The sequence below is a fragment of the Tiliqua scincoides genome, chromosome 2 (assembly GCF_035046505.1).
Source record: "Tiliqua scincoides isolate rTilSci1 chromosome 2, rTilSci1.hap2, whole genome shotgun sequence".
Taxonomy (NCBI): domain Eukaryota; kingdom Metazoa; phylum Chordata; class Lepidosauria; order Squamata; family Scincidae; genus Tiliqua; species Tiliqua scincoides.
In genome coordinates, this window is record NC_089822.1 from 117,727,284 (window position 1) to 117,752,187 (window position 24,904).

General features: G+C 47.1%; 1 protein-coding gene across 1 annotated transcript in view; it reads right to left on the reverse strand.

Moving 5' to 3' along the window:
* Positions 1-883: 883 nt before the first annotated feature.
* KCND1 (potassium voltage-gated channel subfamily D member 1) overlaps positions 884-24,904 on the reverse strand; it is a 53,788-nt gene continuing 29,767 nt past the window's right edge. The window contains exons 2-6 of the mRNA XM_066617053.1: positions 14,151-14,313; positions 13,972-14,055; positions 9,902-9,997; positions 8,431-8,684; positions 884-1,100 (exon numbers count right to left, since the gene is read on the reverse strand). Of these exons, the coding sequence (XP_066473150.1) occupies positions 884-1,100; positions 8,431-8,684; positions 9,902-9,997; positions 13,972-14,055; positions 14,151-14,313 (814 nt within the window). The remainder of the gene's footprint in view (positions 1,101-8,430; positions 8,685-9,901; positions 9,998-13,971; positions 14,056-14,150; positions 14,314-24,904) is intronic.

The window sequence follows — 24,904 nt, forward strand, 5'->3', positions numbered from 1 at the left end:
AGAGTGAGGCCTTTTGGCTCCATCCATCCCAGTAATGTCTTAGCTCAGCCACTGGGGGCAGAAGATGGAAGACATTGTTGGAAGCTTCTTTGATTCTGTTTCCTTTTCGCTTTCTGAAGTTCTTAATTCCCGCAGGCAACCTAAACCTTAGGAATAACTTGCAGAGTCCCTTGCTCTAACTGATATTCACTACTCAATTTGTGCTGGTGACACATTCCAAGGATCTTGCCTTCTGCAAATGTAACCTACAGTGTGTGACCCATTACACACACCTTAGCCCAAGATCCTCTCCATTCCATCACTCCTTTTCCCTTCCACAGACATGGGTAAAGCCCAAATGTTCTTGTTTCCCATCCCTGCTGCTCTGATTCCTAACATTCTGTTTTGCTCTCAGAGGGAAAAGGGCAGGGGTCTTCACTTACTGTCCTTCCCCCGACTCTGCCCTTCCCACCCAAGGTAAGATAGGTTTGGTATAGTGAAACAATCTCCAAGATATGCTCCCCCTGACAGGATATGTTCCCTATTACCTTTGAGGTCCACCTACTGGAACCTAGAGTTCCCTGCATCACTCCCCCCTCCCCCGCGATTGCATAGCATCTGGGACCCACCTTCCCTCCCATATGGCTTTGATTGCAGGGGGAGAACTCGGTAGACATCATGGTGCCTTGTGCACTGGCTCCCACAAGCGGTGACCACTGATATCACCTCTATAAAAAGAATGTGCCACTCCCCTATCTTCTCCAGTTTGCAGCGAAAGGGTGGGGTGGGAGGCTCGTGCAAAAGAGCCCATCCCCAACTCATAAGCAGGACCCAGATGGCCAGTAGTGACACTGGGTAGAGAAAGGAGTAAGGATAAGCACCCCCACCCCACCCCAGTCTCCTCTTACAAGGAGGAGATCTTGACAGTCTCGTGGAGTATATAGGGAGTAGAGAGGCTGGAGTTGCGTAGGGGTCCACCAGGGCCTCCAGGTGAGGGCGGCTGGCTCTCGTCTGGTGTGTTGGCAGGAGGGGTGGGAATGCAGATGATGGCTGCTGTGAAGTCTGTGGTGTCACAGTTCAGCTTCAAGTTGTCGTGGGTCTTGGCATTCAGGTTGGAGCGGCTGGAAATGGGGAAGACACAGAAAAATAAGTGAGCTGATAAAAGTCGCCTGGGAGACGAACTCCTTTTTTCACCCCTTTTTCCAAGGCTCAATCCTGGAGCCAAATTTTTCAGAGTGTAGATTCTGCCCTGGAGCACATGGCCTAATACAAAAAAGTGCCTGTGATCATATGTAGAGTTTCTTTCTTATCCCACAATATGACACCCAGCTCTTTGTCATACAGCTGGATTTAAAAAGAGCTTCAATGTCAATGTGCTTTCCAGGCAGGTTTGAAATTTTGTTTTGAAATTACACTTCCCTGTCCCATTGCACTACTGCTGTCTCTGTGGGCACTTTCAGCAGTGTTCACAACCCCTTGGCAATTAGTCAGCGATGCACTACGTGCAGATCTCATGGTGAGTCTTCACCATGTTCCACACACACAGTCCCCAAGCCATGTTGTTTCAGTGCCATTTTCTTTCATTCTCTCCCCCCCCCCCATTATTGTTCTTGTGCTAAGAGAAATGGCACCTTAGAGAACATAGTCTCAAACTGGGATCAGGATTGGGAGGACCTGGGTCAAAGCTTTCTCCCAGTTGACAACAGAGAAGTGAAAATAGTGAAGGAAAAGTAGCACCTGCAGCAAGAAAACATACTGGCAAGCCACTTTTGAGGAGAGGGGTCAAGCTGCTGCTCCCTCACATGTGGCCTGGAGGCTGCCTATTCTGTGCTGCACTCCTTCCAGTGGGGTGCGTGCCCAAATGGACATCTACCTGTTAAGCACAGAGACCTCTTCTGAATGTGACTGGAGGCGGGCTGGGAAAGGTCTCTACCTCTATGCATCCAGGGGTAGGGTAGGAGAAAGAGCATCAAAGAAAGTGGCAACCTAGGCAGGTGGTTTGAGCTCAGGGTGACCAGATGCAATGAAGGACAGAGTGCTTATACCTTTCACCAATGTACAGAAGAGGGAATTTGAGCAGGTGCAAACCCTTCCACGTTGAGCTGTACTTGCCCAAATTCCCTCTTCTATACAATGGTGAAAGGTATAGGTACTCTGTCTTCCATTGTATCTGGTCACCCTGTTTCAGCCTCAACATCTCTTTAGTGAGAAACGAGCTGCCCCTCCCACATCAGGTCTGTCCGGAGACAGCACCTGAGGTTGATTGTCTTTCTCTATGCTGCCAACATACCTTGCCAATATAAATTCCAGATACGGACTGCTGTAGAGAAAGGGTCAGCAGGCCAGATCCATTGATTCTCAAACTATGAAGCAAAGGCACAGTGAGTTGTTACCACTGTATACAAGCAAAGTGCTGGTCGCAGGTTATTAAGCACAGTGCTGCAATTTGGATGCCAGCAGGTGGCAGCAAATTCCATGCTTGTTCAAAGGCACTCTAAGATGTGTAAAAGTCTAGTCGCTGAGTGGGAAGCAACTCAGTTCACAGGTTCCAGACACCTGCAGCCTAACATTTAGCTTCGTATTTCAGCTGATGCCTCACCGCCTCCCTCTGATTCTCGTGCCTCTCCACAAACACTACACAACCACTTCTATCCCTCAGCCTTAAGAGGTTTCCCCCTACTGCCTCTATCCCTTGGCCTCCTATCTCATCTGGCCTTCCACAGACAATGTTCACTTAGAGCCCAATCCTATGCATGTCTACTCAGAAGTAACTCCCATTATAGTAAATGGGGCTTATTCCCACGTAAGTGTGGATAGGATTGTAACCTCAGTCACCCAGTTCCTGGTGGGCATTTCTTATTCTGCTTCTCAGCATGCCTGCCTCTCCAGCACCATTGTCTCTCCCTTCCAAGCAAGTGCACAGAGTTCCTTTTCTCCATGTACACAATGGGAGACTTTTCCCCTCTATCTCTTATTACAGCTGTACGATTTGTCAACATTGCATGACTGACTCTTCCCCATCAGAATGTTTGGTGACATCACAGCAGCTCCGGGGTAGGAAAGACCTGCAATAGCCAGTTTGTATGCAAGTAAATATTTCTACTGATATGGCAAACTCTTCTTTCTGCTGAAGGGTTTTACGTAACTGGTACATACTCATCACAGAACAGTAATGGACTCAAAGGTCACTTAGTCCAAACCGCAAAATTCCTCAGACTTAAAATATCCCTAGCGAATGCTTAGCCTGACTCTCCAGCTTGCTCCATTGCCTAACCATTCTTGCGGCGACACTGAAAAGCAGTCAGTCATTCTCCCTCTTCATGACATCTTTTCCAGATATTTGAAACGGCTTTTGTGGTTTTTCTGCTAATCTTCTTTCTTCTGAGCAAGTCAGGTCTGGTTCCCTCACCCTTTCCCCATACATCATTCATTCAAAGTCCTCTGCCATCCAAGTTCTCCTCTGAATCATTCTCCAAAATGTGTATATGCATTTCAATTGACTGTACAAGAGTCCTCCTTACCCCCAATATCATGACTTTTCTGCTTTTGTCAACACAACCCAGAATAGCATTTGCCGATTTCCCCCTCCGCTGCAACAACATCACACTGCTAACTCAGGTCAAGCATGATTCAGTATATCCAGCCTTGGTCTGTGGTCCTCAAAACAGGAGGTGGGACTCCCCAAGGAGGCATAAGCAGCCCTTTCTCTTTGCGAAAGGCACAGCCAGCTTACCGCTCTGCTCTGTTGCAGGTACAAGCCAGCAAGCAAGGCAAGGCTTCAGTGGACAATAAGCAAAGTGTAGCTCACAGACATCACACGAAGGGTATAATCATTTGCATGCCTGCTTGAGAAAGTCCTGATAAATTCAGTGGGACCTACTTCTGAGTAACCATACACAAGTTTGGATTGCATACCTGAACAGCAAACCGGAATACATCTGAAGGTCTTCTGTTCATGGGAAGAGCCCTGTGTGCCCAAGGGGGCAAAGCAACTTTCATCAGTCTCCCTTTCTACTGCAGAATGTACAGCTACTGCACATGCACAGAATGTACAGCTACTAAGGGTTGGGAGACCCTCAGGAACAGATATTCACAGAGCTGAAGAGGGAAAGGAAGGTCAGTGGACATTACCCTTCCACTCTTGTACAAACAGGGGTTCCTCCATTCATAGAAGAAGACATTAAGATACAACCCTCTAATTAGGGAAAAATTTTTTTTAATGTTTATGGTTTGAACATATTTTGATTCTCTGTCCATAGTGAATGTTCAACTGTTTTTGTTTCTTTTCTGGTGTGGGTTTGTTTTTTGCAAAAGCAGAATTGTGTATCTAAATTAACTCGCAAAAATATGTGATCAAGACAAAAAGAGCTTCTGCAGATGGGGCAAGAACAAGTTTGCTCTCTAAAAGTAGAAACCCTCCTTACTTGGGAGTAGATCCCATCCAACATAGTGGGAGCGGCAGTAAGGAAACATGTATAGGGCTGGGGCGGCATATATCTCTGTGTGAGGCAAACCCCATGCTACCAGGAAAGGCCTAAAACCTCCAAGCTTGCTAAACAACAGTGGGGATAATTTCTCCCGGAACTGTCTAGGTCGGGGTTGGCAACCTGTGGATCTAGAGCCGCATGTGGCTCTTTCAGCTGTCTGCTGCGGCTCCTCCAGGTGAAAGTGGCAAAGAGTGTGACAGGAGGCACCTGTGTTAGGAGGGCGGGCTGCTTCCCTCCACCCCCTGAGCTCACTGCCCTCCTCTCCCTTCACCCCCACCTGCCCCGCATTGGTTTCCCTTTTCAATTTTGCCCGCTCTGCAGGCTTAAGGTCCCTGTTTTTCCCTTCCCCAACTCTCCAGCAGGCTCAGCCAATCAGCATCCAGCAGGCTCCTGGCTTTTTCTGTTGGAATGGCTCAGGGCCCTTCACTGGCTGACCACCAGCCAATCCTGAGCCGCCTTCCTCCTCAGCCATTGCAAGCCCTTGCAGCCAGAAGTTCCCTGAGCAGGTCCCCACTCAGTGCAAGGAGAGGCTTTCCCTCCACAGCAGAGGAGACATCCTGTGTGTCTACTCAGTAGTAAGCCCCATTACAGTGGATGAAGCTTGCTCCCAGGAAAGGGTGCCTGGGATTGCAGCCGTGGAGCCTGCTCTTACGCGTGTCTACTCAGTTGTAAGCCCCATTACAGAGGATGAAGCTTACTCCCAGGAAAGAGCACCTGGGATGGCAGCCTTGAAGCCTGCTCAAGGCCAAGCGAAAGGACGGGTGAGTGGGAGCCCGTGCAGGTCTGTTCCAGAGTAAGCCCTGATGTAGTCCCTGGGCTACTCCCAGGAAGGTGTGGAGGGCTGCAGCCTCAGCCCCCTCCTATGCAGGTCTACTCACAAGTAGTCAGTGAGGCTTACTCCCAGGATAGTGTGGAGAAGGTTGCAGCCTGAGTGAGGGCAGGCAGGCAGAGCAGAAGCTGGCCTGTGGTTCCCTTCTTTCCCCCCCAGGTCTGTTTGACCTTTAAGCCAATGGGGTTTACTCCCAGGATAGTGTGGAGAGGGTTGCAACCTGAGTGAGGGAGGGCAGGCAGGCAGGGCAGAAGCTGGCCTGTGGCTGCCCCCCCTTCTTCTCTTCCCCACCTCTGGAGTCTGTGTCCTTTTTTCCTTCCAGCAGGGTGCCTCTGGAAGGTGCGGGGAGTTCTTTAGTATCCATGTAAGATAAGCAGATGTCATAACCACCATATGTATTGGAATCCTGGAAGATCTGGTGAGGAGCTAGATGTGGTGTTAGCAGTGGCCCCTTTAAGGGTAAGGCCTGGGCATCCAGCAGACTGTGCTGCACAGCTGCAGCCACTTGAAGGCAATAGGGCCCTCAGGGATATAAGGAGCACCTGAGGAAGGGGGTGTGGGTTGTAGAAGGAGTGCAGGTTGGAGGTAGGAGAGGAGAACAGACTGACTGACTTGGCTTATTGACTTTGACTTGGATACTCTGACTGATTTACTTTGGAATCTGGTCTTGGACTATGACTTGGCTTATTGACTTTGGACTCTGCCCTGGATACTCTGACTGACTTTGTGACTAATGGACTGCTGGAGACACTGGAGTTTGGTGTGTGGCTGCTGTGCCCAAGACCTGCTGAGGACCCAGGGTCTGCTGTAGTGGCGGGAGGCTGCTGGCAAGAGAGAGGACCCCTGCAGGTTGAACAGGCGACCTACCCTGGAGGTGGGGTCCAGCAGGACTGCAGGGCAGAACCAGGGTCATTTGTTGGGGGAAAGAAGGGGAGCTAATTTGCTTAAAGTGGGCCTAGTTCTCCAGGCAGAGAATGGCCTTGGAATCAGGCAAAACACCATAGAGGACCAGGCATCTGAAAACACAGGACAAGAATGTATGACAAAACTAACTAAAAGCTACAAGAGGGGGCTACATTATAAAAATGGGACCTATAAGAGCATAAAGGTGAAAAAACCCTTTTAGACGTCAAAAGGGTTTTGTGGCTCCTGAGGTATTTTTTCCTCTGGAAAATGGGTCCAAATGGCTCTTTGAGTGTTTAAGGTTGCGGACCCCTGGTCTAGGTCAAGCTCTGCTTGGCAGCAAAATCCCATAGGCAGAGCAAAGGGGGAGGCCTTTAAGAAAGCTTTTCAGCAGTGGAAGGCCACTATTGCAAGCCTGGAGAGAGACAATGCCCAGATATGAAGTCCACATCCACTAACATTTCACAGATGCAAATAGGGACACACTTATGTAACATCCCTGGTCATGCACCAAGTATTACTACTGGACAGCCCAATCCTTAGCTGCCCTGGAGCAGACAGACCAGCAGGCCTGCCCCACATCCAAGACAGTGTTGGGGGTAAAAGCAGTTCAGCCCAGGGAAGGGGAATTGCTTCCCCTTACCCTGGGTAATGACACAGCAGCCCCAATAGGTCTACTTGGATCTGCGCCACCTAAAGAGGTGGAGCAGATCCAAGCAGCCTGGAGCTGTCCCAGGAATGGGGATTGGATCCCATAAGTGCTGGATCCTAGCCCCACCCCCTCACTCGCTGCTTGCCCATGGGCCTGCCCAGCACCTGCCCTCTCCCACCCCAAAACGCCTCCCTCCCCCCCCCCCCGACCCCTGTGCTGGCTGAGACCAGCCCGTGCAGGCTTACCTGTTGCCCTGGCTAAGTGGGTCCCGTGTCAGCTCCAGAAGCTGGCGCACGTCTCTGCACCGGCCTCCTTGCTCCAAAGTTGGTGCAAATGTGCATTACAGCACTTTTGCTTCGGTGATGGGATTTTGGTGCAAGGGACTTGCGTCGGCCCAGGACAGGTTCAGGATTATGCCCCGAATCTCCCAGCACCTCTGCAGTACACACAACTGAAGGTTCTTCTTTGCCAGCAGCATGGCATATTCACTCACTTGAAAATAGTCTGCCACTATTGCAAACCTGAAAGCGTTGTTAGTAAACTGACCATAAATGTCATCTTCTGAAAAGCCCTTAAGACTGTTTAGTGGACTGTTTAATTGCATAATGGATCTCGCTGCAGTAGCTGCGGCTCAAAGAGATTCAGCAGTGTTTACTATCTGGATAAGCAATTATATTTTTGCAACTGCTGCTGTTGTGATAGGAGCAGGCCCCCCTTCTTTTGTTGCCTGCTTTTTTGTGTTGTACTGCGTTTCATTGTTGTTATTGTTCCCTTGTTATTTTTATTGCTTTTAAGTGCTGTTGCACTCTTAACCGCTTTGATGTGACATTAAAAAAAACAGGACAGAAGATTTTAAGAAAAATAAATCCCATTATGTGAGATGGGAAGCAGTGAACTGGTGTATTATGCCTGTGTCCCTCTATTGACACGCATGTCATCCAGAGCTGAACATGCCTGCAACCCTCCACAGAGAGACCCTGGGAAAGAGACTAAAACCTGAAGAACTTTTGTAGACATGCATGTGCACAAACCACTGTTTTAGAAAGCACCTCAGGCATCTCCTTCAAAGGCAAAATATGGATACAATCAGGCCAGAGCGTTACCAGGGACTGGTATCAGAAAATGGCGTCAGTCCTTGATAAATAACTGGAGTCTGTCTCGCCACTGGGGCTGAGCTGGCCACAGTTGTAGGCACTCAGTCACACACATTTCCCCTCTCTTCCAGGAGAGTTTGGAGCATGTTCCACTATCGTGAGTGCGCGCATGTGTGTGTGTGAGAGAGAGAGAAAGAAACAAAAGTTGTTTCCTCTTCAGAGTCATTCTGGGCTAGTGCTCTCTAGTGGCCCAGAATGGCTCTGAAGAGGAGGGGCTGCTTGCACACTGTGGTGAGATGCTGTGCAAAACTTAGTGTTCTGCACCCCCTCTAGCTATGCTACTGGCACAGTCTTCTTTCACCTCATTTCTTCTGAATCATCTTTACAGCTCATTCCCACTCTTATGAAAGGAACTTCCTTAACCTGACATAGCAGATCTACCCCCCACCACCACGAGTGGGTGATAAGACACAAACAGATCCTTACCTCTGAGGGACAACAACACTCTTCTGACTGTGCAATGTGTCCAGCTCCTGAGCACTGGCGCGGCTCACTGACATGGTGGAGTTGGTGAGGCGGGTGGTGCGGCGTTTGGTGCGACGGGGGCAGCATGAAGTGCTCAGGCCCTTGCCGGTGCCCCCTTGTTGGGAGGAGAGAGAGGTGCTACGGCTGGTGCGGTAGCCCAGGGGCTCAGTCAGGCAGAACTCACTATAGGAGTGTTCATCGGTAAACTCATGGCTCTGCATGAGGGCAAAACATGGCAGAGAGGGAGAGGAGAACATCATTAAGGGATGGGACACATCACTACTTGGGGAAGCTGAAGCAGATAGCTTGCCTGAAGTCACCTAGTAAATTCATGGTAGAAGTGAGATTTGAACAGGAGAAGTTCTGATTCACAGGCTCCATCTCTTAGCCACAACATTACTTTTCATCTATGGCTCACCTTTCTTGTATCATAGAGCTCAATGTTCCCAGACAGTCACCCCTCCAGGTGCTGACCAGAGCCCTGCTTAGCTTCAGCAAGGGGGCTGCATCACGCGACCCCAGATCATTCCCTGGGACAAAGTTACAAGAACCATCACAAGTGCACGTATTCTCCGTGTCTCACCGCTGCACTACCAAAGGCTTGAATCTGGTGCAGAATTCACTGTCCTGAGAAAATCAGCACACATTGTTTTGTTGTTTAATGTTATTTTACCAGCACCTGGTAAAATCTAATAAACCAAAGACAAGCTGGGCTAGACTTCCATTTTTGTGATTTATGCAGACTGAAGAATCCAGCCTTTCATTGGTGCAAATTTCGAGTTACTCTGGAATCAAGTTATTTATTAAGAGCTCCTTTTAAAAAAAAAAATGAAGAGTATACTGAGCTTTGCATTGTGTTGCCCTTTGGCACTTTGGTTTTTCCTACAGACATGCCTTGGTACACATGCTTTGGTACTGCAGTCCTCAGCATGTTTTCAGAAATGTCAAGCTGCAATTCTGGGAATCTACTCTGCAGGAAAAGTGCATAGAATTGCAACCTTTATGGAATTGTTTGCCACTGAAATATAGCTTTGTATTCAAATACATTTCTGTTCAGTACAGTTTTATATTATGTGTCCAGGGAAAAGTTATCGAGGACACTGGACAGAAGAACCATCTTCTACTATTTAGCCAATCTTATGGTGCAATCATATCCAACTTTCCAGCACAAGATGCAGCCACAATGCAGCCCCTATGTAATGGAAAAACATTACCTTCCAGAGACCTCCATGACTGCCTCCCCCCACTGGAAGATGCAATGCACGTCCTGGCATGGCTGCATTCGGGCTGGAAAGTTGGATAGGACTGGGCCCTTAGATGGAAAGCAAATTTCATTGCCTTTCCAAAAACCTCTCCCAGTGACCAGGCCCAATCCAACCCATGTTCGTGTTGCCTGAGCCCTTCCCTTTTATCACCCAGCCCTGTTACTCACAGTGGTTTTCTCCAGGCAGTGCAAGAGGTGATGGTGTTGCTGCTCAAAAGCTGATCGGTTGCGCACAGCCAAGGCATGAGCATCAGGGTCTCTGTCCTGTGGAGGAGAAGTATGCAGATGAACTGAAGTGGACAAATCGCACACGCGTTAGCAGCGACATATAAATGTTTGCGCCCTGGTAATGAATGTCTGTGTGCCGCCATTCAATACATTCAGAACAATCATGTGATACAGTTCGGTTAGCGGCAGCTGCCATGGCCCCACCCCCTAGGAGGGTTCCACAGCTGTCAGTGGCATCACTAGGATTTGCGTCACCCGGTACAGAAGGCCTGTGCGTCACCCCATGAAGTGGGCGGGGCAATGCCCCAGGTGGGCCTGGTGATGTGCCATCGCCCCGCCCCCACCGGTTTTTTGGCTGTACCTTTTGTTATAACACAGATATTTCAATGTGGTTTGTTTCATTGCGTTCTGCAAGAAAGAAATATATATCTATTGATATATCTATATCTATATCTATCTATATATAACATGACGGTCTTATTCCTCCAAATTCTGATTTTAGTGATTTTGAAAACTTGTAGAGTCTCACACACCCGTGTCAACTTACTAACACCTTATTGCAGCAGTTCTCAAACTTTTAGCACTGGCAACTTTTTAGAATGACAGTCTGTCCAGGACTCATTGGAAGTGATGTCATGGCCAGAAGTGACATCATCAAGCAAATTAAAATAAATAATTATAAATAATTAAATTAAAATAAAATAATTAAATAAGGGGGAGCCAGTCCTGTTCCACCAAGTGAATCTACTCTGAAGTAAGTCCTATTGTGGTCAATGGGGCTTACTCTGTAGTCTGTCTGCAATAACAACCCCCCCCCCCCCAAAAGAATCAGTAAGATTTCCAGCCCTCCCAGTGCCCAGTTTAAAGTTTTTTTATTTCAGGCATATCAAAATAAAGACCCTCCTGGCTTTGCAAGTGCAAAATAGAAAACTTTCCCCATACCATTCAAGGCTCTTTTTTGTTCTTTTTGGGAGGGGAGGCTGCCTTCTGGAGCAGCTCCTTCGGATCAGGACCCTTCTGGTGTCCTCACATTCCCCTTTGCCTGGCCTGACCACCAGCCAAGGCATGTCTGCCTACTCATGAGTAAACGCAACTGTGAAGCTGCTTTGCTTTCCATAGGGCTCCATAGACTGGGAGGGAGGCAGCTGGAGGGAGGAACCTCCTTCTCCAGTGTTTTTGGGGGGCTGCATTCATTGGATTGGAACCATTCTGGTGTGTTTGGATTCCTCTCAGCCTGCCCTTTCCGACAGACTGTGGCAAGTACGCCTACTCGTGAGTAAACGCGTGATACAGCTCACTTTCACTTTCCACAGGGCGCCATGCATTTTTTCCTTCCTGTATTTTGGCCATAACTTTTGAACGAAAGGAGCTATTTCAGTTCTGTTTTTTTGCACTGCACTCCGCTGGCCATTCCACATCCAACGGTGTATGGCATGATGCAGTAGCTCCTATCCCCGCGATGTTAGCGCGTCCTTCCCCCAGGGCGCGTCACCCCCCAGCGGATCACCTGGTGCGGCCCGCACCCCCTGCACCCCCCTAGCGATGCCAGTGACAGCTGTTGCTGGAGAAGTAGCCATCTCTGCCTGCCTTCCAGCCCCCTTTTTCCCCAGTGTGCCCCAACAAGTACCATTGTACCCCACTGGTGACCACTATTACTCCCCACAATGCTGTGGAATAACAAAATGTTGGAGACATCGTAGGAGAAAAATGGTGGTCACCAGGTGGTGGCTGCTGAGAGAAGTGCTATGGCTTGTGGCACAGTTACCACAAACCTTAGCAGGCTATCCCAGTACAAGAAGCCGGGGGGGGGGCGCATTTTATTGAGTGTCTCTTTAAATCCAGAGTCAGCCCTATTTGTTAGGATTTTACAACTTCAGACTGTAGGTGAAGTATTCCAAGTCTGAAAGGTTTTCCCATGGTTAAAACAAACAAAAACCCCTGCATATACAACACCAATGTAATCTTGCTGAATGAGGCTTTTAAGTTTATGAAATGGAGGGGAAAAGGAGCACCCTGGAGTTGTTTGTGCTCAGTGCAGGTTTCCTTGTTTTACGGCTTTCTGGTTTTATTTTTTGCACATGTCCTTGGCGAACTGGAGGGAGAGGGGGAGAGAGAGAGGAAAAAAAAGGATATTCGCTTGTAGGAGAATTGTTCCAAACGCTGAACAGCTTGGCTCAGGGTTTTTATACTTTCTTGGCTTTTGCACGCTGGAGCTTTGAGTGAGGCTGCCAAAGACCAATATTCTCCTTAATGGTGACCTGCAGAGGGAACTGATACCAGGAGAAGCAGTGCTGAGGATTTAGGATGGCAAGCATAATTGTTGCCGGTACTGCTGCTTCTCAATGTTGATGGAAGGAGACACTGTAAGCCAGGAGTGTCTGTAATTGTTTCTTGTATGCGTCTAAATGAGGATTGTTGTTAATGCCTCTTAGGGCCCACTTCTATCCAACATTTCAGCACTGATGCAGCTGCAATGCAGCCCCAAGATAAGAGAACACACAGAACAAAGGGTACAAAAAAAAGCACTGGACAGTTGGATAGGATTGAGCCCTAAGTAGCCATGTCTTGGGGCCTAATGATGCCTGGGTCGGGGCGGGACGGTGATGCACAACGTGATACCCCTGCATCATCATGTCGCCCCCATGCCTGGGCATTACACCCCCTCGCGGAAGGGTTCAATTTCGGAGCCAGACAGACCCTTGGGAGGGCAGGTAGGCCCACCTGCAGGCAACTGGCATCCCCCCCCCCAAGGTAGGGAATCGCCTGGAGTGCTGTGGACAGAGGTGCACCACTGCCACTGCCTCTGCTCACCTCCTGGATAAGTCCACGCCTGGCATCCCCCTTCAGCGGTGCCCAGGGCAAATGCCCTGGCTTGCCACACTTTAGATACACCCCTAGCCCTGCTTTGCACTTGGTCTCAGCTTTTATCCTAGAAGTGTATTTTTAAAAGGAGGTTACACTAGCACATCAGCTTTTAGTTCCTTTTGGGTTTCGTGGTTCTATTTTCTTTTAATGTCTTTTGTTGTGCTATTCTTTGTGATGATTTTACAGTTATTACACATTATATTTTGTTCTTAGCTTTGCATTTGACTGCTTTTTGTCAACATTGTACAGTGCCTTGAGCACTCTGTTTATCTGGGGGGGGGGGGGGAAAGGCAGGATATAAATCATGTCAACACAAAAATAAACCAGGGCTAAGTTAGAACATCCTTCACTGAAATGCTACTTTTCTAGGTGCAGGGCATTTTTATCTTACCTGGGAAAACATTCTAACATTCAAGTCTCCATATGCAGCTTGAAGTGGGGGATCTGGATGCTTTGGTAAGTTTAGAATTGGGGGAATGTTCAAACAGTTTGAGGAATACTGGTTTAGAACAGGGGTGTCCAAAGTTTTTGGCAGGAGGGCCACATCATCTCTCAGACACCGTGTCGGGGGCTGAATTAATTTATATTTCAAATTTGAATAAATTTACATAAATGAATATATTAAAGATGAACTTATATGAATGAATGAAGGTCTTGCAATAGCTCAAGGCCTATAAAAGGCCTTGCACAAAACAAGGCTGGCCTTTCCTTTGCTGCTGCTACTGCATCACAGACATGAAACAGCAAGCAGTGGAGGGAGCCCTCATCCCACAGCTCACAAGAGAGGTCAAACAGTTGCCCTCATGCTGAGAGCAGTTGCATTGGGCCAGTGTGGACTCCAACAAATCTCCAGAGGGCCAGAGGCTCATTGGAGACCGGAGGCTCCCTGAGGGCTGCATTGAGAGGCCTCGAGGGCCACAAGTGGCCCCAGGGTCAGGGTTTGGGCACCCCTGGTTTAGAATACTGGTTTAGATATTTGACACAACCAGAGGCTGGGGCTCCTTGCTGCTCTAGATTGTTATGGTGGGGGCTAAGTATGCTTGCTCCAGGAGAGGAGGGAGGGCACAAGAGTGCACAAGGGGGTACAGGGGCTGAGGACACAAGAAGTTGAGGATGCCAAGCTACATTTGAAACAGAGTCCCTACATCAAGGCCTCCATTCTGCTTGTATTGCAGGAAAGCGTTGGTAGTGCCGCTCTTGGCAAGGCGGATCCGGGCCAGGCGAACCTTCTGTAGGGGGAGACAAGGAGAAACAGGTGTAAAATAAGAGACATTTGAGCCCCCTATCCCACCTTTCCTCCCTTCCTCTCCTCAGTCACACGTACCTGCTGGGCTCGCCGCTTATCTGCCCGCTGGTTCTGGTGGTAGATGCGGCTGAAATTGGACACAATGACCGGTACTGGAAGGGCAATGACCAGCACTCCACTCAGAGAGCAGATGGAGCCAAAGATCTTCCCTGCAATGGTACTTGGGACCATGTCACCATAACTGAAAGGGAAATGGTGGTCACTGTCACACTTTGAGGTCTTTCTCTATCTTGTCTCATCTCACAAACATATATACATGCATAGTTGCGCCCCCCCCCGCCCCACTCCACAGCACTGAGAGCTGAATGCCTTTCTAGGACAACATTACAGGGTGGGTTGGGGAGGAATTTTGTCACAGGTCAGATCAAGTAGCTACCTTGATGCCCCAGTGTCCAGGGCAGTGACACTGTAGCGTCACTCCTGGGTTCTTCCACAGGAGGCGCTGGCAGTTGCAGCTTTGCAGTCTGGCTGCCTTCCCCATTCCTTCTTCTATAGAGGCTCCCACTTGAAGGGTACAACCCTTGAAGGGGGACACAACTGAACAGAAGGAACAGAGGGGAGCCAGATTGTGAAGCTGCTGAAACTCAAGGTGGTGGCTTCACGACCTGGCTGCCCCCCCCCCCCACTATTCTTTCTGCTCAGTGGTGCAGCACCCTGCTTCAAGTGGCGCTGAGGACAGATGTCCACACCTGCCATAACATAGAGACACCTCTGCCAAGAGCAGTAGTTTCAAACCTTTAGGAGCCCATGGACCACTGAGGCAAAAACTGGAATTGTCGTGGACCACATGCAACCCCCCAACCAACTAAACACAAAAAATACAATTAAATTTGTAATGATTAGAGAATATTTATTAGATTTATTGTTCATAGAGAAGATTTGTGGGTTGTTGCTTTGGTTGCCAGCTGTTGGCAGTGCGATGTCTGCCATCTCTGGTGATGCATGGGGAAGTGTATCCTGAGTGAGCGCTCCCTCCGTGGTCTACCAGAGAATGCGGAGAACGGACCATCCACAGCCACAGCCGCCACTTCAGGTGGAAGTGAGAGAAGACAATCTCCCCCCCCCGAGATCTTGCGGATCACTTCTCAGGGTCTTGCGGACCACCTGTGGTCCATGGACTACAAGATTGGAACCAGTGGCCTAGGATAATGAAAGGAGGGGCCAGTGTTCAATTGTCTTCATTCCCTGGATATCTGTTGCAGTGGGGAATCTTCTTCTCTTTGTGGATAGAAGGATGTTCTTTTCCCTCTCACGCACAAAAACCAGAACCAGGAAACATCCGCTAAATTTGAGAGGTGGGAGAGTTAGAACAAATACAAAAACATTTCTTTATCCAGTGTGTAATTAATCCGTGGAACTGCTTGCCACAGGATGTGGTGATGGCGTGTGGCCTAGATGCCTTTAAAAGGGGATTGGACAGACTTATGGAGGAAAAGTCCATCACAGGTTACAAGCCATGATGGGTATGCAACCTTCTGATTCCAGAAGTAGGTATCTGGTGGGTACTATGAGATACAGAAAGCTGGAGTAGATGGGCCTTTGGCCTGTCCCAGCGGGGAGGGGGGCGGCTCTTCTTATGTTCCCAAATGCCCTAAGGATTGGACAAGGTGACCTCCAGGTTTCTTTGAAGGTTGACAAATTTTTAATCAGTCACTTTAGCTATGACTTTAACAGAAGCTTGATGTACAGACATTACCAGGGTATAATGTTTATTTCTAAGCTGCAAAAATCTCCAGTTGCAGATTACCACGCATCAAGCTGCTGTTAAAAGTACAAGAGTAGGTCAGGTAATTTTTACCTGGTTAGTTGGCAAACCTAGTTCCAACCAGGCCCATGAATCTAGGAAGATAATATTAGGATCTCCAGCTCTTTTATGCACAAATTATATCCAAGTCACATGCCTGCTTGCATCTGCAGACAGCCTAATTCCATCCCTATGAAAAATTTGGAGAAAATATCAAAATCAGGTTACTGTACTGGGCTTCAAGAATAAAATTCACAAGACCAGTAAGAGAATATCTTAATTAGGACCAATTAGTGTTCACAATGAAGGTTTGGAGTTAAATTTCCTTGAATATCCAGTCCAAAGAAGAGTTTGATGCAAATCAAAAGTTAACATATTATACTGTGAGCACTGCTTAGTCCTTACAAAGGAATTATTGTACTGACCCTGTGAATTTCTTGGGGGGGGGGGGGGAGTCCTCAGGCTGATGTTTGAAAAAAGCAATTTATTTTTATCTGAAGTTTGCTTGATACGTTTCAAAAATAATCTTCGGGGCAAAGGATTTGGAAAAATTACTCTGGTGCACAAGTTAAAATAATTCATTCAGGGCATATATAGTGCTGTCTCTTCCTTTCTCTTGGCTGTGAACGCTCCAAAACGTGGCTATGATGTTCTGCACCTGCAGAGAGCCTTTCCTCACAAAGCCCATTCCTAGGAGTACAACCTCAGCTATGGACAAAGTCATGTACTGACCACATGATACAGCTTCCCAAGATTCCATAGGCATAAGTGTATCCTCACAATGGATGATCTTTCCTGAGACAACCTCCAGGCTCTCATTCTCAGTTGCACAAAACATACACCAAGTAGTTGACTTCTAGGCTGGAATCTACAGCTTCTGTCGGCAAACAGCAGGTTCTGAGAATTATGGCCTTAATAACTCCTTGGTTCTCTTTGACAGACGGGCCCCTGGGAGTTCATTAATGGGAGCAATGCTGGGCAGGGGAGTAGAGGAAGCAGGTAATTGAATATTAAGACACAGCAGGGACTGGAATGAATGAATGAATGAATGAAAGAACAAATGTTGAAAGTCTCATCCCATTCAGTAGCTCCCCCAAGATACAGTGATTCATACGCACACCTTCTGATGGAGAGAGGGGGCAGAAACCCATCACTTATTATAACTAAGGACTCAATCCTATTCAACTTTCCAGCACTGATATAGATGTGCCAATGGGGCGTGTGCGGCATCCTGTTGTGGTGGGGCAGTCACGGAGGCTGCCTCAAGTTAAGGAAACATTTGTTCCCTTACCTCAGGGCTGCATCGTAGCTGCATTGGTGCTAGAAAGTTAGATAGGATTGGGCTCAATGGCTGCAATCCTATACATACTGCCCTTGAAGTATGCCCTATTGAACACAATGGGACTTACTTCTGAGTAGACATGCATAGGATTGTGCTGCAAGGCTGTAACCCTATACACATTTTTCCTGGGAGTAAGACTAATTGAACATATGGAAACTTACTTCTGAGTAAACATGACTAGGATTGCACTGTATATGCAATTTTTTACAAGCTACTGTTTTCAGTAGGGTACAGAACAATCCAAATAGAAAACACACACACACACAACATCAACTATGAAAGGACCTGTGGTAAAAATCCTGCATTCCCCTCCCTCCAGTTTTTTCTTATTTTTTTCTCTACTTTTGGACACTTCCTAAGACATGTCTTAAGTAGACTGGGTGTCTACTTCGCTGTATTTCTCTCAAACGAAGGATTCTGGTCAGTCCTGCAGAGACTGTGACCAGTTGGGTAGCCAAGTCCATCTGATTAGGTGAAGGATTGGGATGGGATGCCAGGTGCTCTGAACACATTCTACTGGATGATCCTATGTGACATCAGCAACACTAGGTTTTTTCAAGGTCAGCTGCTTCTTTTTGTTGCTTCTGGTTTGCCACTGATGTGCCATGTCTGTGCATTAATGAAGGGCTCACTTCATAGGAGTATAAGAACTGGACTTCCCTCCCCTTCTCCTGGACAAATGAATAGCTAAGGATAGGGAAGCATATCCAGCAACATTTTTTCAGGGACTTATTAAATTTTCCAGTTGTCTTTTGAGCTCTGGGTCAACCTCTTTTCCAGTCCTGTTTTATCTTTAATACTAGTCTTTTGATCCTTGCATCTGCTCCCCATTTATTTTAATTTTCCTTTAATTTATCACAGCTTTCAGTAAGCTTTTTTGTTGTCCTTGATGACCTGCCTGGTTCATAGGGAGTCGATTGGCCACACCTCCTCAGATTGCTCAATTCTCGCTATTGTTTGTTGTGGTTTTTGTGTATATGGGAATTTCCTGAATTTTGGGGACCTGTTTTCAGATGGGGGAGGGGGTTCCAGAGTGGCAGCCTTAAGCCTCTTTCTGGCTTTCCAGTCTTAATGGTGGCAGCAAAGACCTACAAGACCCAAATATCCCCAGATGTAGAAGTGGGAGAGATATGGAGAGAACAAGGGATTGAAGGGACTATTGCTAATCACCTGGTGCTGTGCCCATTACGCCCTCTGCCCACAGCTTTTTTCTTCCCCACATGAAGCACATACATGTTTCAAAACTTGCAGGATCAAATCAAAAGCCACCCTTCCAAAAGAAGCCAGTCTCTGTATTCAAAGGTAACTTCCTTCTGAACATGGAGCTTCCATCATGGCTGGCTAGTAGCCATTGCTAGTTCTATTCTTTAGGAACTTGTTTAATCCTTTGGCTTTTTAAAAACAAACTGCTCAAAAGTGGTGGCCCAATCCTTTTCTGGTGCTACTAGTGAATATTTTGAAGGAAAAAGTTGTGTATACAAGTTGAATACAGGAAAAAGTTGAATATACAATGCTGCTTCCTGCTGAATCAAACCACACGTCCATGGTATGCACTGACTGGCACCAGTTCTCCAGGGCTTCCAGCTGCTGTTTATCCCAGCCCTACCTGGAGATGCTGCCAGGGATTGAAGCTGGGACCTCATGCATACACCCAGTTACGGCACCTCCCCATAAGCATGTGTCCTTCATACCTGTCACGATGCTTGCATTTTCTGTATTCTCTATATGAGAATCTTCTCATTTTCTATATGAGAAAATTCACATTTTCTGTATGAGAAACACCCTGATAGGGAAAAGCCAGGCCACAGCAGGTCCACTGAATTTCTGATGAGTTCCTTCTGATACTGCCCAGGAGTATGCATGCACACACCATTTCACAAGGAAACAAGGGCACTGGCATGGTTGGCAACCTTCAGTCTCGAAAGACTGTGGTATAAGCCTACAGCACCCGGTATTCCCAGGCGGTCTCCCATCCAAGTACTAACCAGGCCTGACCCTGCTTAGCTTCTGAGAGCTTCTGAGCTTCTGAGACAAGATCGGGCAGCTACAGGTGATAATATTACCAAGCTGGGAAAGGGCCACACTTTTACTGCATAACACTGCCCCACGACCTCCATTCTTTCTTCATCTTGATGGTGAGGAAAAGGATTCACTCAATACTACTCTCTTCTTTATTCTTTCTTCACATGTTTCAGATTGAGTCCTGAATGACAGATACATTCCTAAAAGGGCCTGGCTTGTATCACAGAATCAAGCCCAGTGGCGTCGCCAAGAGGTGTGGGGGGCGCGGGCCACACCAGGTGACACGCACAGGGGGGTTACACCACTACTGGCCAAAATGTTTAAAATTTTAGCATTTTCTAATAATACCATCATGTTATATATCATTCAATGTGTAATTCCATGCAGAATGAAATGAGACCAAGTTTAAATATCTCTAGTCTATCAAATGTTACAGCCAAAAAACCAGTGGGAGCGGGACAATGGCACATCACCATGCCCGCTGCCTGAAGCATTGCCCCACCCACTGCATGAGAAGAGGTCCCTCATGGGGGTGACACGCTAGCCTCCCTCACTGGGTAACGCAAACCCTAGTGATGCCACTGATCAAGCCCTCCATAGCTTTAATTGTGGCCGCCGATCATAATCTAGCTCAGGGTTTCTCAAACAGTGGGTTGCGACCCACTTGGTGGGTCGCAGAAAGATGCGCACTGCCATCTTGGAAACTGGCAAGTTAGGCCGCTGGAAAGCTGGAACTGCGTTTGCCTAAAGCCCAAAGCTTTCTGTGTATGTGCGGCACCATCTTGGAGGCTGGCAAAGAGGGCAGGCAGCCACTCTTTGAAGTTAGAACTGCCTTTGCCTCAGCTTGCCTGTGTGCACTCAAAGCTCCTCCCAGAAGCACAAGAGCAGCTTGCACAGGAGTGAGTGTGCCTTCAAGGAGTGTTGCTGGATTATCTTGAGGTGGGCTGTAACCTCTCCCTGCAAATAGGGGGCATGCCTTTTGGTTTGTTTTGCTTTCTCTTTCACCGCCTCCTCCCAGCACAAGCTCTACCCTGTGATCCAGCTCCCCCTCTCCCCCCACTCCCATCCAGCCCAGCTCTGCCCTTCCCCCCCCCCGTCCAGGAACATCAACCTCAGCAGATTTCAGCTTTTTCTTGAGTTCTGTGTGTGTGTGTTTAAAAATGAAATAGGTGTCTCCATTTATGAACTTTTTAAAATTACACACCTGAGAAGCCCCCTGATTGTAAAGGTGACTTGAGGAGAATAGGTCAAGCACTGTGGCAGAAGTACTGCTGTGCTACATAACAGTGATTCGGGCTGCAGTCCTATCCGTGTTTTCCTGGGAATAAGCTCCTTTCACTATAATGGGTCTTCTGAGTAGACACACATAGGATTGAGACACACATATCACTGCTGTGGATTTGGCCCTTGCGTTTAAATATGGAATCTTTATAGAAAGCTGATGCAATTGTTTAGAGATGGAGGAAGGGAAGGTACATCTGTTGGTCTTATGCTAGGAATGGTCTCTGAAATGCAAGGTAGCAGTCTATCCCTGTGCTCTCCTTTGCAGCCTATCTGTTTGGCTTTTTAGGGCGCAACCCTAACCAAGTTTCCAGCACTGGCCTAGCCACAATGCAGCCCCAAGGTAAGGTAACAAACATGCTCATACCTTGAGGAGGCCCCCTTGACTGCTTCCCCACTGCAGGATGCCGTGCATGCCTTATTGGAGCAGCTACATCACTACTGGAAAGTTGGTTAGGATTGCACCCTTACTTATTAGTGAAAATACTGGCTGGCGTGAGAGCAAGATAGTTTTCTAAGCCTGATTTGCAAGTGGTGCAGTAGAAAGCCCTTCCTACAGCTTCTGTGGCTCTGATAAGCTGAGATGCTGATATTCTTTCAAGCTGACTTTTGCAGAATATTTGCTCTGGCAATCCTGTAGTCCAGGATATTATTTTGCTTGGGTCAAGGTTGAAATAGGTTTTTTTCTCCTTATACTTTGCTATTGGAAAATGGCTGAGAAATAACCCAATAAAAGCTAATAAAATACCATGAGATACTCTCCCTTTAATACAGTCAACAGGTGGGATGCTTTGTAGTAATGGGGGGGGGTGCGGTGAGAATTGAAATAAGCTTCTGAGCTGGACTATTTTCTCTTGTCATTTGGAGTTTATGAACTACTAGGTGAGAACAGCAATGTCACTTCCTGCTTGATGATGTCACTTCTGGCCATGACATCACTTTCAGGTTGATGACATCACTTCCGGTGGCTCCTGGACAGATAGTCATTCTGCAAAGTGGGTCCAGGTCTAAATGGTGTGAGAACCACTGATCTAGCTACTGCAAGCCCTAGATCCTGTATATCTTTTCAGAGTATTGGAAAACAATTACTGCTTTTTCTCTGCCTTTTTGTCTCCTTGCTATACACTAATTGTTCTTTCATCCTTGTCCTGCGAGTGCTGCTTTCAAAATCCTCTATGATCATTGTGGCTTTCCTCTGCTTTCAAGTTCATTTCCATCTTTCTCTGAATTGTGCTCACGTAACTGTGCGCACGTCAATCCAGCCTGTGCTGAACACACCCAGGGTCAATCCTCCTGTTAGGCAGGTGGGGAGTGCAAGTTCAGTCTGCTGAAGATGCTGTGTAACTGTCAGGTTCTTCTTGCTGTTCCCATTACTACTATAGCACTCCAATCCTCACTCACCATTTTGACAGAGCTAGGGCAGTTTTCAAGATTCTGTGCAGGAAAGGGCTCCTACTCTTACTCCATATGCATGTGGAAGAAAGGGAATTTTCAGTAGCTATTCATTTTGTCTCCTCTGTGGAGCAACAACAACTAGGGCAAATGGCATCTGCTAAAATTCCCCCTTCTGTGCATCTGCAAAAAGTACAGAGACCCTCCCTGACCCTTACTGAACCTGACAACTCCAGGATGGAAGGTAAACAGGTTGTAGTAAGCAAACAACTTCAAATGGTGCGCCCTGGTCACTTTCGATTATAATGACTGTTGTTTATACTGCCACATCAATGTACATATACAGTACTTCACTGAACAAGCAAAACAGACAGGGCCGTGCCCCAAGGAAGGTACAATCTAATGTTTGGCATGAAGGCGGAGAGAAAGAAGATCAGGAGGGGAAGGAGGGGAGTGGCTAAAGAAGCAAGGAACCAATGAAAGCAGATATAGTTACATACATTACGGTTGAATTTCTATACACACATACTGAAAACGTAAGTCCCATTGAACACAGTGGTACCTACTTCAGAGTAAACATGTCTAAGATTGTGCTGTAAGAACTGGCAAAAGTTCCTTTGGTGTGATGCAAGAGCAGCCCTTGCATCCCTGCATCCCGACATATGTCTTTCTTCTTTAATTTATCTCAGAGTAATTTATAAATCACCTTTCTAGTTGGAAGCAGCTCAAGGTGGCTCCCAGAAAATTTTAAAACCATGAACAGATCAAATTAATTTGGAAGAATATAAAACAGCAATAATGAGGCACATAATGTAACATGCAGGCATTCCACCCAGGACAGGGTGACCAGATACAATGGAAGACAGAGTGCCTATACTTTTAACCATTGTTTAGAAGAGAGCATTTTAGCAGGTGCAGCTCAACATGGAAGAATTTAAAAAACTGCACCTGCCAAAATCCCCTCTTCTATACACTGGTAAAAGGTATAGGCACTCTGTCCTCCATTGTATCTGGTCACCCTGACTCAGGAGTCCAGTTCATGTTGGGACCTGATATGTGTGGGGAATGGGTTGAGTGGGAATGAATCAGGTCCATCAGACTTACTTGGACACAAAGTGTCCTCACACATTGCATCACACTTAAGACACGTATTTAGTGGAAGGGAAGGATCCACATCCACATTTATATTTTTTATTTTTCAAATTTCTACACCGCCCTTCCTCCAAGTTGCTCAGGGTGGTTTAAATAGTTCCTCCCTTTCTTCTGTTCTCACGACAACCCTGTGAGGTAGGTGAGGCTGAGAGAGAGAGTGAGTGATTGGCCCAAGGTCACCCAGGAAGCCTACACCATCTCACAGGTTGGCAATCTTCAGTCTCGGAAGACTATGGTATCGCGCTGTGAATGGTCGTTCTGGAACCGTGTCTAGTGTGGCTGAAAAGGCCAATTCGGGAGTGACAATCCCTTCCACACCGGGAGCAAGTGCAGTCTGTCCCTGGTCTGTCTCCCTGGCTATGGGCCTTCCTTCTTTACATGTCCATTCTGCTGCCACAATGAAGATTGTCAGACTTGGGGTTGTATAAACAAAGCCTCAGGCTAGTTAGAGATGAAGAGTAGGAGCATTAGGCATGGGCTGCACAGAAAAGTTGTGTCTTCCTGAGTCCTAAAAAGGGAATCTGAAGGCAGCGAGAGGTAAGTCTGGAAATGGTCAAGAAGCTTGTCCTCAAGATACTATGCAATGGTGATGATATAAGCCCCCTGCCTCCCCTTAAATTAAGGGAATTTACTGGATTATCCTATTAATTCTAATCAGTTCAAACAGGTTATGTCACAAGGTGGGGAATGGAGAGATATACAGGGGCCTGCACATACTCGTGCCCATGCTATTCCCCCTCGCCTTGTCCACCCTTTAAGGTGAGGGAGAATAGCATGGGCACGAGTATGTGCAGGCCCCTGTATATCTCTCCATTCCCCACCTTGTGACATAACCTGTCTGAACTGATTAGAATTAATAGGATAATCCAGTAAATACAGCCCAACAGTATTACAGCCTTTGAGGCAGGAATGGCTACTAGCCAGCAAAAGTCAGTAGCAACTAAATCTTAGTTCTCACAAACAGTAGATGAAATGGTGAACCTAGGTGTGGGCTGTATCACTTCAAACAGCAAATGGGGGGATTCATATGACTGATCACTCCTTCACTTGAAAGTTCTACCAGTTTTCTATAACTGGTATGTTGTGGAGAAGGCTCAGCTAGGACTCTTCTCCCAGACATCTAGTTCTCTGTCCAGAGGGACCTTTTTTTAAGCAGAGGAGCATACAGTGACATGAGCCCTCTTCCACTGAAATTTGAAACAGTATCGTTCAGGCAAAGGTTTATCACCTCACCTGCAGTAGAGCAGAATTAGATCGATGTGCTTTTGAAACCAAGGGAACATCTCCATTATCATTGTTAACCTGAGGCTGCAATCCTATAACCTGAGAATAAGCCTCACTGAACACAGTGGAACTTGAGTGAATATACCTAGGATTGCATTGTAAGTCTCATTACTTTCAATGAACTTAGGTTGCAATTCTATGCTTATGTTCCTGGGAGTAATTTCTACTGAACACAATGGGACTTACTTTTGAGGAGCCATGCATAGCATTGTGCTGTTAGTCATGTATGCTCATGTCCCATTTGAATCCTGTATATTTTTGCCCTCCTTCCCCATGCATCCTACTATGTGGTTCTACTGCCAAACCAGTTGCCCCCATAATCTGACATTTCCTTATTCACAGAGAACCCATGAAGTAACAATAAAGAAAGCTACCTCTGAACATCTGCAGATGTGCCCTCATACTTCTGGAGCCTGGAATTTTGGCTTCTGAGTGGGATTACATTCCCACATATTATTATTTTTTTTAATAAACCACTGTCATTTTTTTTTAAAGTGTAGCTTTCTTTTTCAGCATGTCTGATGACTTCGCTTTCTCACACATAGCAGTTTATAT